The 19,468-nt window shown below is 61.3% G+C and overlaps 1 protein-coding gene across 1 annotated transcript in view; it reads right to left on the bottom strand.

Annotated features, from left to right (window-relative positions):
- LOC116241116 (uncharacterized) overlaps positions 1–19,468 on the bottom strand; it is a 61,091-nt gene that overhangs the window by 11,417 nt on the left and 30,206 nt on the right. The window contains exons 14-19 of the mRNA XM_090128072.1: positions 17,086–17,186; positions 12,962–13,223; positions 10,940–11,021; positions 8,911–8,974; positions 4,514–4,687; positions 1,841–1,971 (exon numbers count right to left, since the gene is read on the bottom strand). Of these exons, the coding sequence (XP_089984198.1) occupies positions 1,841–1,971; positions 4,514–4,687; positions 8,911–8,974; positions 10,940–11,021; positions 12,962–13,223; positions 17,086–17,186 (814 nt within the window). The remainder of the gene's footprint in view (positions 1–1,840; positions 1,972–4,513; positions 4,688–8,910; positions 8,975–10,939; positions 11,022–12,961; positions 13,224–17,085; positions 17,187–19,468) is intronic.

The raw sequence follows: 19,468 nt of genomic DNA, 5'->3' as shown, positions 1-19,468 counted from the left end.
GGGGGGATGTGGGGGGGATGTGGGGGGGCATTGGGGGGATATGGGGGGGGTACTGGGGAGATGGGGGGGGATTGGGGGGGCTTTGAGGGGATATGGGGACATGGGGGGACATTGGGGGGCATTGGGTGGGTGGGGGGATATTGGGGGGATATTGGGGGAGGTGGGGGGGACATGGGGGGGATATTGGGGGGCATTGGGTGGGTGGGGGGATGTGGGGGGGATATTGGGGGGCACTGGGGGGATATGGGGGGATATGGGGGGGACATGGGGGGGACATAGGGGGGACATTTGGGGGGCATTTGGGGGATATTGAGTGGATATTGGGGGATATGGGGGGGATTGGGGGGGCTTTGGGGGATGGGGGGCATTGGGGGCAGTGGGGGGGTGGGGGGATGTGGGGGGATGTGGGGGGCACATTTGGGGGGCACTGGGGGATATCGGGGGATACTGGGGGAAGTGGGGGGCATGGGGGGCTTTGGGGGGATATGGGGGGAGGTGAGGGCGGCTATGGGGCGGCTGTGGGGCAGCTGTGGGGCAGCAAAGGGGCAGCTATGGGGCGGCTATGGGGCTGTTGTAGGGCAGCTATGGGGCGGCTGTGGGGCGGCTATTGGGCAGCTATGGGGCTGTTGTAGGGCAGCTATGGGGCAGCCGTGGGGCGGCCATGGGGCAGTTATAGGGTAGTTATGGGGCGGCTATGGGGCGGCTATGGGGCGGCTGTGGGGTGGCTATGGGGCAGCTATGGGGCGGCTATGGGGCGGCTATGGGGCAGCTATGGGGCAGCTATGGGGCGGCTATGGGGCGGCTATGGGGCAGTTGTGGGGCGGCTATGGGGCAGTTATAGGGTAGTTATGGGGCGGCTATGGGGCAGTTATAGGGCTGCTATGGGGCAGCTATGGGGCAGCCATGGGGCAGCCGTGGGGCGGCCATGGGGCAGTTATAGGGTAGTTATAGGGCAGCTATGGGGCAGCCATGGGGCAGTTATAGGGCAGCTATGGGGCAGTTATAGGGCAGCTATGGGGCAGCTATGGGGCAGTTATAGGGCAGTTATGGGGCAGCTATGGGGCAGCCGTGGGGCGGCTATGGGGCGGCTGTGAGGCGGCTGTGGGGCAGTTATAGGGCAGTTATAGGGCGGCTATGGGGCAGCCGTGGGGCGGCCATGGGGCAGTTATAGGGCAGCCATGGGGCGGCTGTGGGGTGGCTATGGGGCGGCTGTGGGGCAGCTATGGGGCAGCCGTGGGGCGGCTATGGGGCGGCTGTGGGGCGGCTGTGGGGCAGTTATAGGGCAGTTATAGGGTGGCTATGGGGCAGCCGTGGGGCGGCCATGGGGCAGTTATAGGGCAGCCATGGGGCGGCTGTGGGGTGGCTATGGGGCGGCTATGGGGCAGCTATGGGGCGGCTGTGGGGCAGTTATAGGGTAGTTATGGGGCAGCTATGGGGCAGCTATGGGGCGGCTATGGGGCGGCTATGGGGCAGCTATGGGGCGGCTATGGGGCGGCTATGGGGCGGCTATGGGGCAGCCGTGGGGCGGCTATGGGGCGGCTATGGGGGAGCCATGGGGTGGCTATGGGGCAGTTATAGGGCAGTTATAGGGTAGTTATAGGGCAGCTATGGGGCGGCTATGGGGCAGCTGTGGGGCAGTTATAGGGTAGTTATGGGGCGGCTATGGGGCAGCTATGGGGCGGCTATGGGGCGGCTATGGGGCGGCTATGGGGCAGCCATGGGGCAGCGATGGTGCGGCTATGGGGCAGGTATGGGGCAGCTATGGGGCAGTTATAGGGTAGTTATGGGGTAGTTATGGGGCAGCTATGGGGCAGCCATGGGGCGGCCGTGGGGCGCTCACCGCACGCAGCGGCCGTGCAGGAGGAAGAAGCCGTCCCTGCAGCTCTGGCAGCGCCGCCCCACGGAGCCCCGCGCGCAGCCCACGCAAACGGCCTCCGCCTCCAACGGGCCGAAACGCAGCCAGCGCCGCGCCTGCGCGGCACAGCGTGGGGACAGCGGGGACACGTGGGGACACAGAGGGACCATAGGAACCATAGGGACACACAGAGACACACAGGGACACACAGGGACCATAGGGACACATACGGACACATGGGGACACAGAGGGACCATGGAGACACATAGGGACACGTGGGGACAGATGGGGACACATAGGGACACGTGGGGACAGATGGGGACACATAGGGACACATGGGGACACGTGGGGACACATAGGGACACATGGGGACCATAGGGACACGTGGGGACACATGGGGACCATAGGGACACATACGGACACATGGGGACACAGACGGACCATAGGGACCATAGGGACACATGGGGACACATAGGGACCGTAGGGACACATGGGGACACGTGGGGACACGTGGGGACACATGGGGACACAGAGGGACACAGAGGGACACATGGGGACACATGGGGACACATGGGGACCATAGGGACACAGAGGGACCATGGGGACACATGGGGACACATGGGGACACGTGGGGACACATGGGGACACAGAGGGACCATAGGGACACATGGGGACACAGAGGGACACATACGGACACATAGGGACACATGGGGACACAGAGGGACACATGGGGACACAGAGGGACCATAGGGACCATAGGGACACATGGGGACACATAGGGACCGTAGGGACACATGGGGACACGTGGGGACACGTGGGGACACATGGGGACACAGAGGGACACAGAGGGACACATGGGGACACATGGGGACACATGGGGACCATAGGGACACAGAGGGACCATGGGGACACATGGGGACACGTGGGGACACATGGGGACACAGAGGGACCATAGGGACACATGGGGACACAGAGGGACACATACGGACACATAGGGACACATGGGGACACAGAGGGACACATGGGGACACAGAGGGACCATAGGGACCATGGGGACACATAGGGACACATGGGGACACGTGGGGACACGTGGGGACCAGAGGGACCACAGGGACCATAGGGACACAGAGGGACACGTGGGGACACATGGGGACACAGAGGGACACAGAGGGACACGTGGGGACACATGGGGACACAGAGGGACACATGGGGACACATAGGGACACAGAGGGACACATAGGGACCATAGGGACCATGGGGACCATGGGGACACATGGAGACACATAGGGACACATGGGGACACATGGGGACACAGAGGGACACATGGGGACACATAGGGACACAGAGGGACACAGAGGGACCATAGGGACCATAGGGACACATAGGGACCGTAGGGACACATGGGGACACATGGGGACACGTGGGGACACGTGGGGACACAGAGGGACACAGAGGGACACAGAGGGACACATGGGGACACATGGGGACACATGGGGACCATAGGGACACGTGGGGACACGTGGGGACACGTGGGGACACATGGGGACCATAGGGACACGTGGGGACACGTGGGGACACAGAGGGACACATGGGGACACAGAGGGACACATAGGGACACATGGGGACACATGGGGACCATAGGGACCATAGGGACACATAGGGACACGTGGGGACACAGAGGGACCATAGGGACACCATAGGGACCATGGGGACACATAGGGACCGTGGGGACCATGGGGACACGTGGGGACACATAGGGACACAGAGGGACCATAGGGACCATAGGGACACATGGGGACACATAGGGACACAGAGGGACCATAGGGACCATAGGGACCATGGGGACACAGAGGGACACGTGGGGACACATGGGGACAAATAAAGACCCATAGGGACCCATAGGGACCCCATAGAGACCCCATAGAGACCCATAGAGACCCCATAGAGCCCCACAGACCCCACAGAGATCCCATAGAGACCCACTGAGACCCCACAGACCACACAGACCCCATAGAGCCCCATAGAGCCCCACAGAGACCCCATAGAGACCCCATAGAGACCCATAGAGACCCCATAGACCCCATAGAGACCCCATAGAGACCCATAGAGACCCATAGAGACCCCATAGAGCCCCATAGAGACCCCATAGAGCCCCATAGAGACCCCATAGAGACCCCACAGACCCCACAGACCCCATAGAGCCCCATAGAGACCCATAGAGACCCATAGAGCCCCATAGAGACCCCATAGAGACCCCACAGACCCCACAGACCCCATAGAGCCCCATAGAGACCCATAGAGACCCATAGAGCCCCATAGACACCCACAGAGACCCCACAGACCCCACAGACCCCATAGAGCCCCATAGAGACCCATAGAGACCCATAGAGACCCCATAGAGCCCCATAGAGACCCATAGAGACCCCACAGACCCCATAGAGCCCCATAGAGACCCATAGAGACCCCACAGACCCCACAGAGCCCCATAGAGACCCATAGAGACCCATAGAGCCCCACAGACCCCACAGACCCCATAGAGCCCCATAGAGCCCCATAGAGCCCCATAGAGACCCATAGAGCCCCACAGACACCCACAGAGACCCCACAGACCCCACAGACCCCACAGGGACCCCATAGCGACCCCCAACCCCCCCGTACCCCGCTGGTGCTGAGCGGGAACCTGCCGGGGTCCTTTTGGGATCGCAGCAGCTCGGCGCGCCCCACGCAGACCCCGCTGCGCCCCATACAGAAGGAGCGGCACGGCCGGCACTGCGGGGCCGACCCCAAAATCGGCCCCACAAACAGCGGGCGGCAGCGGGAGCAGCGCGGGCCCTATAGGGGCAGAGAGCAAAGGGGAGGGTCATATAGGGCCGTGTAGGGTCTTATAGGGCCCTATAGGGGCAGAGAGGAAGGGTAGGGTCTTATAGGGCCATGTAGGATCGTATAGGGCCCTATAGGGGCAGAGAGCAAAGGGGAGGGTCATATAGGGCCGTGTAGGGTCTTATAGGTCCCTATAGGGGCAAAGAGCAAAGGATACGGTCATATAGGGCCGTGTAGGATCTTATAGGGCCCTATAGGGGCAAAGAGCAAAGGATACGGTCATATAGGGCCGTGTAGGATCTTATAGGGCCCTATAGGGGCAAAGAGCAAGGCATAGGGTCATATAGGGCCGTGTAGGATCTTATAGGGCCCTATAGGGGCAGAGAGGGGAGGGGAGGGTCATATAGGGCCCTATAGGGGCAGAGAGCAAAGGGGAGGGTCATATAGGGCCGTGTAGGGTCTTATAGGTCCCTATAGGGGCAAAGAGCAAAGGATACGGTCATATAGGGCCGTGTAGGATCTTATAGGGCCCTATAGGGGCAAAGAGCAAAGGATACGGTCATATAGGGCCGTGTAGGATCTTATAGGGCCCTATAGGGGCAAAGAGCAAGGGATAGGGTCATATAGGGCCGTGTAGGATCTTATAGGGCCCTATAGGGGCAGAGAGGGGAGGGGAGGGTCATATAGGGCCCTATAGGGGCAGAGAGCAAAGGGGAGGGTCATATAGGGCCGTGTAGGATCTTATAGGTCCCTATAGGGGCAAAGAGCAAAGGATACGGTCATATAGGGCCGTGTAGGATCTTATAGGGCCCTATAGGGGCAAAGAGCAAAGGATACGGTCATATAGGGCCGTGAAGGATCTTATAGGGCCCTATAGGGGCAAAGAGCAAAGGATAGGGTCCTATAGGGCCGTGTAGGATCTTATAGGTCCCTATAGGGGCAAAGAGCAAAGGATACGGTCATATAGGGCCGTGTAGGATCTTATAGGGCCCTATAGGGGCAAAGAGCAAAGGATACGGTCATATGGGGCCGTGTAGGATCTTATAGGGCCCTATAGGGGCAAAGAGCAAGGGATAGGGTCATATAGGGCCGTGTAGGATCTTATAGGTCCCTATAGGGGCAAAGAGCAAAGGATACGGTCATATAGGGCCGTGTAGGATCTTATAGGGCCCTATAGGGGCAAAGAGCAAGGGATAGGGTCATATAGGGCCGTGTAGGATCTTATAGGGCCCTATAGGGGCAGAAAGGGGAGGGTAGGGTCTTATAGGGCCCTATAGGGGCAGAGAGGGGAGGGTAGGGTCTTATAGGGCCGCATATGGGTGGATAGGGGCATATAGGGCCGTATAGGGGTGTATAGGGCCGGATAGGGGCATATAGGGCCGTATAGGGTCACATAGGGCCGGAAAGGGGTGTATAGGGGTGTATAGGGGCGGGTAGGGTCATATAGGGGTGTATAGGGTCATATAGGGGTGTATAGGGTTGTATAGGGGCATATAGGGCCGGATAGGGACGTATAGGGTCATATAGGAATGAATAGGGTCGGATACGGACATATAGGGTCATATAGGGTCATATAAGGGCATATAGGGACGTGTAGGGTCATATAGGGCCGTATAGAGGTGGATAGGGGCGGATAGGGTCATATAGGGCCGTATAGGGTCGTATAGGGTCGTATAGGGTCATATAGGGATGTATAGGGTCGTATGGGGTCATATAGGGCCATATAGGGGTGTACAGGGGCGGATAGGGTCGAATAGGGTCATATAAGGATGTATAGGGTCATATAGGGATGTATGGGGGTGTATAGGGGCGGATAGGGTCATATAGGGATGTATAGGGTCGGATAGGGGTGGATAGGGTCATATAGGGTTGTATAGGGTCATATAGGGATGTATAGGGTCATATAGGGGTGTATAGGATCATATAGGGGCGGGTAGGGCCGTATAGGGTCATATAGGGGTGTATAGGGTCGTATAGGGGCGGATAGGGACGTATAGGGTCATACAGGGACTTATAGGGCCACAGGGGGCCTTATAGGGTCATATAGGGATATATAGGAGCATATAGGGACGTATAGGGACGTATAGGGCCAAAGGGGGCATTATAGGGTCATGTAAGGTCATATAGGGACGTATAGGGCCATAGAGAGCCTTATAGGGTCATATAGGGCTTTATAGAGCCGTATAAGGGCACATAGGGCCATATAGGGTCATATAGGGATGTATAGGGTCATATAGGGGCGGATAGGGGCAGATAGGGGCATATAGGGTCATATAGGGACGTATAGGACCCTATAGGGGTGGGTAGGGCCATACTGGGTCATATAGGGCTGTATAGGGTCATATAGGGATGTATGGGGCCGTATAGGGGCAGATACGGATGTATAGGGTCATATAGGGGCGGATAGGCACCTATAGGGTCGTATAGGGGTGTATAGGGGTGTATAGGGGCATATAGGGTCATATAGGGACATATAGGGCCATAGGGGCCTTATAGGGTCATGTAGGATCATACAGGGACATATATGGGCATATAGGAGCATATAGGGCTATAGGGAGCCTTATAGGGTCATATAGGGGCATATAGGGTCCTGTAGGGCTATGGGGAGCCTTATAGGGTCATATAGGGTCATATAGGGTCCTGTAGGGCTATGGGGGGCCTTATAGGGTCATATAGGGTCATATAGGGTCCTGTAGGGCTATGGGGGGCCTTATAGGGTCATATAGGGTCATATAGGGTCCTGTAGGGCTATGGGGGGCCTTATAGGGTCATATAGGGTCATATAGGGTCCTGTAGGGCTATGGGGAGCCTTATAGGGTCATATAGGGTCATATAGGGTCCTGTAGGGCTATGGGGGGCCTTATAGGGTCATATAGGGTCATATAGGGTCCTGTAGGGCTATGGGGAGCCTTATAGGGTCATATAGGGTCATATAGGGTCCTGTAGGGCTATGGGGGGCCTTATAGGGTCATATAGGGTCATATAGGGTCCTGTAGGGCTATGGGGGGCCTTATAGGGTCATATAGGGGCATATAGGGACACATAGGGGCATAAAGGGGCACGCAGAGAAACCCCACAGATCCGCAGAGCCCCACAGCCACCCCACAGCTGCCCCACAGATCCCACAGCCGGACCCACAGCTGCCCCACAGCACCCCACAAATTCCTGCCCCACACCCCACCCCATATCCCCCCACACCCTGCCCTATAGCAGCCCCACAGCCGCCCCAAACCCTGCCCCACAGCACCCAGCCCCACACCTGCCCCATAGCTGCACCCATCAGACCCACATCCAGCCCCATAGCTGCCCCACAACTGCCCCATAGCTGCCCCAAATCAGACCCACATTCCCCCCATAGCTGCCCCATAGCTGCCCCAAATCAGACCCACATCCAGCCCCACAACTGCCCCACACCTGCCCCATAGCACCCAGCCCCACACCTGCCCCACACCTGCCCCCCATCAGACCCACATCCAGCCCCATAGCTGCACCCATCAGACCCACTTCCAGCCCCATAGCTGCCCCACACCTGCCCCATAGCACCCAGCCCCACACCCTGCCCCATAGCTGCCCCACACCTGCCCCCCATCAGACCCACATCCAGCCCCATAGCTGCACCCATCAGACCCACATCCGGCCCCATAGCTGCCCCACGCCTGCCCCATAGCTGCCCCATAGCTGCCCCCCATCAGACCCACATCCAGCCCCATAGCTGCCCCACACCTGCCCCATAGCACCCAGCCCCACACCCTGCCCCATAGCTGCCCCACACCTGCCCCCCATCAGACCCACATCCAGCCCCATAGCTGCCCCATAACTGCCCCACAGTGCCCAGCCCCACACCTGCCCCATAACTGCCCCACAGCTGCCCCCATCACACCCCATCCAGCCCCATAGCTGCCCCCCATCAGCCCTACATCCAGCCCCATAGCTTCCCCACACCTGCCCCATAGCTGCCCCAAATCCTGCCCCATAGCGCCCAGCCCCACAGCTGCCCCATAGCTGCCCCACATCCAGCCCCATAGCTGCCCCACAGCTGCCCCATAGCTGCCCCAAATCAGACCCACATCTGCCCCATAGCTGCCCCAAATCAGACCCACATCCAGCCCCACAGCTGCCCCACATCTGCCCCATAGCTGCCCCAAATCAGACCCACGTCCAGCCCCACAATTGCCCCATAGCTGCCCCCCACCAGCCCCACACCCAGCCCCACAGCTGCCCCACAGCTGCCCCACCTGAGTGTTATCAGCACAGCGCCTGCAGCGTCCATTGCGGTCACAGCGGCCAGGGCAGGGAGAGCTGAGGGACAGACACAGACCCATAGCGACCCATAGCGACCCACAGCGACCCACAGCGACCCATAGCGACCCACAGAGACCCATAGCGACCCATAGCGACCCACAGTGACCCATAGAGACCCATAGAGACCCACAGCGACCCATAGAGACCCATAGAGACCCACAGAGATCCATAGCGACCCATAGCGACACACAGCGACCCATAGAGACCCAAAGAGACCTCATAGGGTCCCCATTGAGAAACCCCATAGAGACCCCAAAGAGAAACCCCATAGAGAGACCCCACAGAGACCCCACAGAGACCCCACAGAGACCCCATAGAGACCCATAGGGACCCACAGAGATCCATAGAGACCCCATAGAGACCCATAGAGACCCACAGAATCCCATATGGACCCCGAAGAGACCCCATAGAGACCCATAGAGAGACACATAGATCCCCATAAAACCCCATATGGACCCCACACACCCCATAGAGACCCATAGAGACACATAGGGACCCCATATCTGCCCCATAGCGACCCATAGAGCCCCACTGAGACCGGGAGAGACCCCATAAAAACCCCATAGAGACCCATAGAGACCCCATAGAGACACATAGGGACCCACAGGAACCCCATAGACCCCATAGAGACCCCATAGAGAGACCCATAGATCCCCTTAGAACCCCAGATGGACTCCACTGACCCCATAGAGACCATAGGGACCCATAGGGACCCCATATCTACCCCATTGCGACCCATAGAGCCCCATTCCCATTAAGACCCAGAGAGACCCCATAAAAACCCCATAGAGACCCATAGAGACCCATAGAGACACATAGGGACACATAGGGACCCACAGGAACCCCATAACTGCCCCATAGAGACCCACAGAGACCCCATAGAGACCCATAGAGACCCCATAGAGACCCCATAGAGACCCATAAAGACGCCATAGAGACCCCATAGAGACCCATAGAGACACATAGGGACACACAGGGACCCACAGGAACCCCATAACTGCCCCATAGAGACCCATAGAGACCCCATAGAGACCCATAGAGACCCATAGAGACCCCATAGAGACCCACAGAGACCCATAGAGACCCCATAGAGACCCATAGAGACCCATAGAGACCCCATAGGGACCCACAGAGACCCATAGGGACCCCATATCTACCCCATAGCGACCCATAGAGCCCCATTCCCATTAAGACCCAGAGAGACCCCATAAAAACCCCATAGAGACCCATAGAGACCCATAGAGACACATAGGGACACATAGGGACCCACAGGAACCCCATAACTGCCCCATAGAGACCCACAGAGACCCCATAGAGCCCCATAGAGGCCCATAGAGACCCCATAGAGACCCACAGAGACCCCATAGAGACCCATAGAGACCCCATAGAGACCCATAGAGACACATAGGGACCCACAGGAACCCCATAACTGCCCCACAGAGACCCACAGAGACCCCATAGAGACCCATAGAGATCCACAGAGACACATAGGGACCCACAAGAACCCCATAACTGCCCCATAGAGACCCACAGAGACCCCACAGAGACCCATAGAGACCCATAGAGACCCACAGAGACCCATAGAGAGACCCCAAAGAGACCCATAGAAACCCATAGGGACACATAGGAACACATAGGGACCCACAGGAACCCCATAACTGCCCCATAGAGACCCACAGAGACCCCATAGAGCCCCATAGAAACCCACAGAGACCCCATAGAGACCCACAGAGAGCCACAGAGCCCCATAGAGCCCCATAGAGACCCATAGAGACCCCATAGAGCCACATAGAGACCCACAAAACCCCATAGAGCCCCATAGAGCCCATAGAGACCCACAGAGACCCCATAGAGACCCACAGAGCCCCATAGAGCCCCATAGAGCCCCATAGAGACCCCATAGAGCCCCATAGAGCCCCACAGAACCCCATAGAGCCCCATAGAGCCCCCAGGCCCCCTCACCTTGCCCCCTCCCCACACGTCCCCCCCCCCTCCTGGGGGCAGCGCAGGAATTTCCATTCTCTTCCCCCGTCGCAGCTCAGCCCTGTTTTGGGTGGGGGGTGGGAGGTGGGGGGGGGGGGGTGGGGTGGTGATGACGTCATCAGCGGGGTCCCAGACCCTTCATCACCCCCCCATCCCACCCCAAAAACCCCCTACAGCCCCCAAATCCCGGCCCCCGATCCCAGCCACCCCCCCGTCCCTCCCTTAAGCCCCGCCCCTTCCTTTAAGCCCCGCCCATTCCTCAAGCTCCACCCACTCCGTAACAGCCCTTCCTTTAAACCACGCCCCCTCTCTAAGCCACTCCCCTTCCTCAAGCCCCGCCCACTCCGCAGCACAACCCGACCTTTAAGCCCCGCCCCTTCCTCAAGCCCCGCCCACTCAAAAATCCCTCCTGTTAAGCCCCGCCCACTATACAACAGTTCGTTTAAGCCCCGCCCACTCCATAGAACAGCCCTTCCTTTAAGCCCCGCCCACTCCTTCAGCCCCGCCCACTCCATAGCACAGCCCTTCCTTTAAGCCACGCCCCCTCTTTATGCCCCGCCCACTCACAAACCCTGCCCTTAAGCCCCGCCTCTTCCTTAAGCCCCGCCCACTTCATAACCCAGCCCTTCCTCTTAGCCCCGCCCCTTCCTTAAGCCCCGCCCACTCCCTAACACAGCCCTTCAAGCCCCGCCCATTCGTCAAGCTCCGCCCACTCCATAGCACAGCCCTTCCTTTAAGCCACGCCCCTCCCTTAACACTGCCTTTCCTTTAAGCCACGCCCACTGTCCATAAGCCCCGCCCACTCCCTAACACAATCCTTCCCTTAAGCCCCGCCCCTTCCTTAGGCCCCGCCCCTTCCTCAATCCTTCCCCTTTTGCTTAAGCCCCGCCCACTCCAACGCACTGCACTTCCTTTAAGCCCCGCCCCCTTCCTTAAGCCCCGCCCCTCTACAGCAAAACCATTCCGTTAAGCCCCGCCCACTCTTAAACACAGCACTTCCTTTAAGCCCCGCCCCTTTATCAAGCCGCGCCCACTTCCAAAGCCCTTCCTTTAAGCCCCGCCCACTCAATAACACAGGCCTTCCTTTAAGCCCCGCCCCTTATATAAGCTCCGCCCACTCCTAAACGAAGCCCTTCCTTTAAGCCCCGCCTCCTTTCCTTAAGCCCCGCCCACTCCTTAACACAACCCTTTAAACTCCGCCCCACTCCTTTTGCCCCGCCCACTCCAGTTAACACTCCATCCTTAAGACCCGCCCCCACGCATAAGCCCCGCCCACTCCGCCATATCACTCCAAGCCACGCCCCTTCCATTAAGCCCCTCCCATTCTCCTAAGCCCCGCCCCCTCAAGCCCCCTATCCATTTAGCCCCGCCCACTCCAATCCAACGCCGCTCCCTGAAACCCCGCCCCCTTCCTTAAGCCCCACCCTCTCCTGTTTACACCCCCGCAAGCCCCGCCCACACTCATAAGCCCCGCCCACAGCCTCACACCTCATTTAAGCCCCTCCCCCTCCTTTAGCTCCTCCCATTCCGTTAAGCCCCGCCCCCCGCCTTAAGACCCGCCCTCTCCCTTATAAAACCATCAATTAAGCCCCCACCTCATTTAGCCCCTCCCATTCGGTTAAGCCCCGCCCCCCGACTCAAGCCCCGCCCTCACCCTTATACAACCGCCATTTAAGCCCCGCCCACTCTATTAGACCCTCCCATTCCGTTAAGCCCCGCCCCCATCCTTAAGCCCCGCCCATCCATACCACCCTCATTTAAGCCCCGCCCCACATTTTAGCCCCTCCCACTCCTTTAAGCACCGCCCCCTGCCTTAAGCCCCGCCTACTCTCACACAGCCCTCATTAAAGCCCCCCTCCTTTTAGCCCCTCCCCCTCCATTAAGCCCCGCCCCCTGCCTTAAGCCCCGCCTACTCTCACACAACCCTCATTTAAGCCTCCCTACTTTTAGCCCCTCCCCCTCCTTTAAGCCCCGCCCCCTGCCTTAAGCCCCGCCCCTCACCTGCCGCCGGCCCTGCCGGCCCGCCCTCCAAGCACCGCCCCCGTTGGCCCCGCCCCCCGGGCGGAGCGCACCAACCACAGCCCGGTATCCGCAGACAGGCGGCGCAATGCCCCGCCCCCTGGCAGCCGGCGGCACAAAGCTCCGCCCCGCGGCGCTCCGTTGGCTCCGCCCCCTGTCGATCATTCGGCTCCACCAATCGCCGCAGCCGACCGCAGCCCCCGCCCCCGGCGCAGCGCCACGGGGTGAAGGCGGGGCTCAGGCACTGAGGGGGCGGGGCCACAGGGAAGGGGGCGGGGTTTGAGAGGAGGGGGGAGTGAGGCAAAGGGGGCGGGGTTTGAGAGGAGGGGGCGGGGTTTGAGAGGAGGGGGCGGGGTTTGCGGAGAAGGAGGCGGGATTTGAGGGGAGGGGGGCGGGGTTTGAGAGCAGGGGGCGGGGTTTGAGGCGAAGGGGCGGGGTTTGAGGAAAGGGGCGCGGCCAGAGCGAAGGGGTGGGGCAAATAGGATGGGCGTGGTCAAAGCAGATGGGGCGGGGCCAGAAAGGAAGGGGGTGGAGCCAGGGAGGGGGGCGTGGTCAAAGAGGGGTGGGTTTGTGACGGAGGGGGCGGGGCCATTGAGAAGGGGGCGGGGTTTGAGAGAGGGGGCGTGGTTAGAGAAAGGGGCGGGGCCAAGGGCCCCATAGCCGCCCCACAGACCCCATAACCGCCCCATAGCCGCCCCATAACCATCCTACAAACCCCATAACTGCCCCATAGCCGCCCCATAACCACCCCATAACTCCCCCCAGACCCCATAACCGCCCCATAGCCGCCCCACACCCCCATAACCGCCCCATATTTCCCCCACAGACCCCATAGCTGCCCCATAACTCCCCCCCTCACCCCATAACCACCCCATAACCGTCCCCCAACCGCCCCATAACCACCCCCCAGACCCCATAGCCACCCCATAGCCCCATAGCTGCCCCATAGCCCCATACCCACCCCATAGCCGCCCCATAGCCATCCCACAAACCCCATAACCGCCCCATATTTCCCCAACAGACCCCATAACTGCCCCATAACTCCCCCCGACCCCATAACCACCCATAACTGCCCCATAGTCACCCCATAGCCAGCCCACAACCCCATAGCTGCCCCATAGCCACCCCATAACTCCCCCCAGACCCCATACCCACCCCATAACCACCCCATAACTGCCCCATAACCGCCACATAGCCACCCCACAACCACCCCCAGATCCCACAGCCGCCCCATAACCACCCCATAGCCACCCCATAACTGCCCCATAGCTGCCCCACAGCCATCCCACACACCCCATAACCACCCCATAACCACCCCCCAGACCCCATAGCCGCCCCATAACCACCCCATAACCACCCCATAACCGCCCCATAGCCACCCCACAACCACCCCACAACCACCCCATAGCCGCTCCATAGCTGCCCCATAGCCACCCCCCAGACCCCATAACTGCCCCATAACCACCCCACATCCGCCCCATAACCACCCCCAGACCCCACAACCACCCCATAACCACCCCATAGCCACCCCACACACCCCATAGCCACCCCATAGTCACCCCCAGACCCCATAACCACCCCATAACCACCCCATAGCCGCCCCACACACCCCATAACCACCCCATAACCACCCCCAGACCCCATAACCACCCCATAGCCGCCCCATAACCACCCCATAGCCACCCCACACACCCCATAGCCACCCCCTAACTACCCCACACACCCCATAACCACCCCACAACCACCCCCAGATCCCACACACCCCACAACCACCCCATAACCACCCCCCCAGACCCCATAGCCGCCCCATAACTGCCCCCCAGACCCTACATCCGCCCCACATCCGCCCCACACCCGCCCCACATCCACCCCACACCCACCCCACACCCGCCCCACAGCTGCCCCACATCCGCCCCACATCCGCCCCACATCCGCCCCACAGCTGCCCCACCTCCGCCCCACACCCACCCCACACTCGCCCCACACTCGCCCCACATCCGCCCCACACCCGCCCCACACCCGCCCCACATCCGCCCCACATCCGCCCCACATCCGCGCCACATCCGCGCCACATCCGCCCCACATCCGCCCCACATCCGCCCCACAGCTGCCCCACCTCCGCCCCACACCCACCCCACACTCGCCCCACACTCGCCCCACATCCACCCCACACCCGCCCCACACCCGCCCCACATCCGCCCCACATCCGCGCCACATCCACCCCACATCCGCGCCACATCTGCCCCACATCCACCCCACATCCGCCCCACATCTGCCCCACATCCACCCCACATCCGCCCCACACCCGCCCCACACCCGCCCCACACCCGCCCCACACCTGCCCCACACCCGCCCCACCTCCGCCCCACATCTGCCCCACCTCCGCCCCACATCCACCCCACATCCGCCCCATAGCTGCCCCACATCTGCCCCACATCCACCCCACACCCGCCCCACATCCGCCCCACCTCCGCCCCACAGCCGCCCCACATCCGCCCCACAGCTGCCCCACACCCGCCCCACATCTGCCCCACACCCGCCCCACATCTGCCCCACACCCGCCCCACATCCGCCCCACACCCGCCCCACATCTGCCCCACACCCGCCCCACATCTGCCTCACACCCGCCCCACACCCGCCCCACATCCGCCCCACACCCACCCCACCTCCGCCCCACCTCCGCCCCACATCCGCCCCACACCCGCCCCACATCTGCCCCACACCCGCCCCACATCTGCCTCACACCCGCCCCACATCCGCCCCACACCCACCCCACATCCACCCCACCTCCGCCCCACCTCCGCCCCACATCCGCCCCACACCCGCCCCACATCCACCCCACACCCGCCCCACCTCCGCCCCACACGCGCCCCACCTCCGCCCCACACCCGCCCCACACCCGCCCCACCTCCGCCCCACATCCACCCCACATCCGCCCCATAGCTGCCCCACATCTGCCCTACATCCACCCCACACCCGCCCCACATCCGCCCCACCTCCGCCCCACAGCCGCCCCACATCCGCCCCACAGCTGCCCCACACCCGCCCCACATCTGCCCCACACCCGCCCCACATCTGCCTCACACCCGCCCCACATCCGCCCCACACCCGCCCCACATCCGCCCCACACCCGCCCCACACCCGCCCCACACCTGCCCCACACCCGCCCCACCTCCGCCCCACACCCGCCCCACAGCTGCCCCACCTCCGCCCCACATCCACCCCACATCCGCCCCATAGCTGCCCCACATCTGCCCCACATCCACCCCACACCCGCCCCACATCCGCCCCACCTCCGCCCCACAGCTGCCCCACATCCGCCCCACAGCTGCCCCACACCCGCCCCACATCTGCCTCACACCCGCCCCACATCCGCCTCACACCCGCCCCACATCCGCCCCACACCCGCCCCACATCCGCCCCACACCCGCCCCACATCTGCCTCACACCCGCCCCACATCCGCCCCACACCCACCCCACATCCACCCCACCTCCGCCCCACCTCCGCCCCACACCCGCCCCACATCCGCCCCACCTCCGCCCCACAGCCGCCCCACATCCACCCCACAGCTGCCCCACACCCGCCCCACATCCACCCCACACCCGCCCCACCTCCGCCCCACACCCGCCCCACATCCGCCCCACACCCGCCCCACATCTGCCCCACACCCGCCCCACATCTGCCTCACACCCGCCCCACCTCCGCCCCACACCCGCCCCACATCTGCCCCACACCCGCCCCACATCTGCCTCACACCCGCCCCACATCCGCCCCACACCCACCCCACATCCACCCCACACCCGCCCCACCTCCGCCCCACACCCGCCCCACAGCTGCCCCACATCTGCCCCACATCCACCCCACACCCGCCCCACATCCGCCCCACCTCCGCCCCACAGCCGCCCCACATCCGCCCCACAGCTGCCCCACACCCGCCCCACATCTGCCCCACACCCGCCCCACATCTGCCTCACACCCGCCCCACACCCGCCCCACACCCACCCCACATCCGCCCCACACCCGCCCCACATCCACCCCACCTCCGCCCCACCTCCGCCCCACATCCGCCCCACACCCGCCCCACCTCCGCCCCACACGCGCCCACCTGCTGCAGGCCGTCGCTCCAGACGCAGGCGCCCTCCGCCCCATAGGAGCGCAGGCAGGAGGCGCAGGAGCGGCGCTGGGGGCACCGGGACGGGGGGGCGGCTGGGGGGCAGTTTGGGGTCACTTGTGGGGTGGGGCAGTTTGGGGGCACTTATGGGGCGGGACACTTGTGGGGTGGTGGGAGAGTTATGGGGTGGGACACTTGTGGGGTGGGACATTTGTGGGGTGAGAGACTTATGGGGTGGGACACTTGTGGGGTGAGTTATGGGGTGGAGAGTTATGGGGTGGGAGAGTTATGGGGTAACTTATGGGGTGGGGCAGTTTGGGGGCACTTATGGGGTGGGACACTTGTGGGGCGACTTATGGGGTGGAGAGTTATGGGGTGGGAGAGTTATGGGGTGGGACACTTATGGGGTGGGAGAGTTATGGGGTGAGAGACTTATGGGGTGGGACACTTGTGGGGCAACTTATGGGGTGGGACACTTGTGGGGTGGGACAGTTATGGGGTGGGACACTTGTGGGGCGACTTATGGGGTGGGAGAGTTATGGGGTGAGAGACTTATGGGGTGGGACACTTGTGGGGCGACTTATGGGGTGGGACACGTGGGGTGGGACAGTTATGGGGTAGGACAGTTATGGGGTGGGACACTTGTGGGGTGACTTATGGGGTGACTTATGGGGTGAGAGAGTTTGGGGTGGGACAGTTATGGGGTGGGACAGTTATGGGGTGAGAGACTTATGGGGTGGGACACTTGTGGGGTGGGACAGTTATGGGGTGGGACACTTGTGGGGCGACTTATGGGGTGGGACAGTTGTGGGGTGGGAGAGTTATGGGGTAACTTATGGGGTGGGACATTTGTGGGGCGACTTATGGGGTGGGAGAGTTATGGGGTGAGAGACTTATGGGGTGGGACACTTGTGGGGCAACTTATGGGGTGGGACAGTTGTGGGGAGGGAGAGTTATGGGGTAACTTATGGGGTGGGACAGTTATGGGGCGACTTATGGGGTGGGACACTTGTGGGGTGGGACAGTTATGGGGTGAGAGACTTATGGGGTGGGACACTTGTGGGGCGACTTATGGGGTGACTTATGGGGTGAGAGAGTTTGGGGTGGGACAGTTATGGGGTGGGACAGTTATGGGGTGGGACAGTTATGGGGTGAGAGACTTATGGGGTGGGACACTTGTGGGGTGGGACACTTGTGGGGCGACTTATGGGGTGGGACAGTTGTGGGGTGGGAGAGTTATGGGGTAACTTATGGGGTGGGACATTTGTGGGGCGACTTATGGGGTGGGAGAGTTATGGGGTGAGAGACTTATGGGGTGGGACACTTGTGGGGCAACTTATGGGGTGGGACAGTTGTGGGGAGGGAAAGTTATGGGGTAACTTATGGGGTGGGACAGTTATGGGGCGACTTATGGGGTGGGACACTTGTGGGGTGGGACAGTTATGGGGTAGGACAGTTATGGGGTGGGACACTTGTGGGGTGACTTATGGGGTGACTTATGGGGTGAGAGAGTTTGGGGTGGGACAGTTATGGGGTGGGACAGTTATGGGGTGAGAGACTTATGGGGTGGGACACTTGTGGGGCGACTTATGGGGTGGGACAGTTGTGGGGTGGGAGAGTTATGGGGTAACTTATGGGGTGGGGCAGTTTGGGGGCACTTATGGGGTGGGACACTTGTGGGGCGACTTATGGGGTGGGACACTTGTGGGGTGGGAGAGTTATGGGGTAACTTATGGGGTGGGAGAGTTATGGGGCGACTTATGGGGTGGGACACTTGTGGGGTGAGTTATGGGGTGACTTATGGGGTGGGACACTTGTGGGGTGAGTTATGGGGTGACTTATGGGGTGGGACACTTGTGGGGTGGGACAGTTATGGGGTGGGAGACTTGTGGGGTGGAAGAGTTATGGGGTGAGTGACTTATGGGGTGGGACACTTGTGGAGCGACTTATGGGGTGACTTATGGGGTGGGAGAGTTTGGGGTGGGAAAATTGTGGGGTGGGACACTTGGGTAGGACAGTTTGGGGTCACTTGTGGGGTGGGACACTTGTGGGGTGGGAGAGTTATGGGTTGAGTTATGGGGTGGGACACTTGTGGGGTGACTTATGGGGTGAGAGAGTTATGGGGTGACTTATGGGGTCAACTGGGGGGTGAGAGAGTTATGGGGTGGGACACTTGTGGGGTGGGACAGTTATGGGGTGGGAGAGGTATGGGGTGAGTTATGGGGTGAACTGTGGGGTGAGTGATGGGGTGAGTTATGGGGTGAACTGTGGGGTGAGTGATGGGGTGAGTTATGGGGTGAACTGTGGGGTGAGTTATGGGGTGAGTTATGGGGTGAGCTGTGGGGTGAGTGATGGGGTGGGACACTTGTGGGGTGGG

This window comes from Phasianus colchicus, chromosome 32 (assembly GCF_987193195.1).
Source record: "Phasianus colchicus chromosome 32, bPhaCol1.hap1.1, whole genome shotgun sequence".
Taxonomy (NCBI): Eukaryota; Metazoa; Chordata; class Aves; order Galliformes; family Phasianidae; genus Phasianus; species Phasianus colchicus.
The sequence above is the reverse complement of the archived record's forward strand: the minus strand, read 5'-3'. Positions and strand labels throughout refer to the sequence as shown.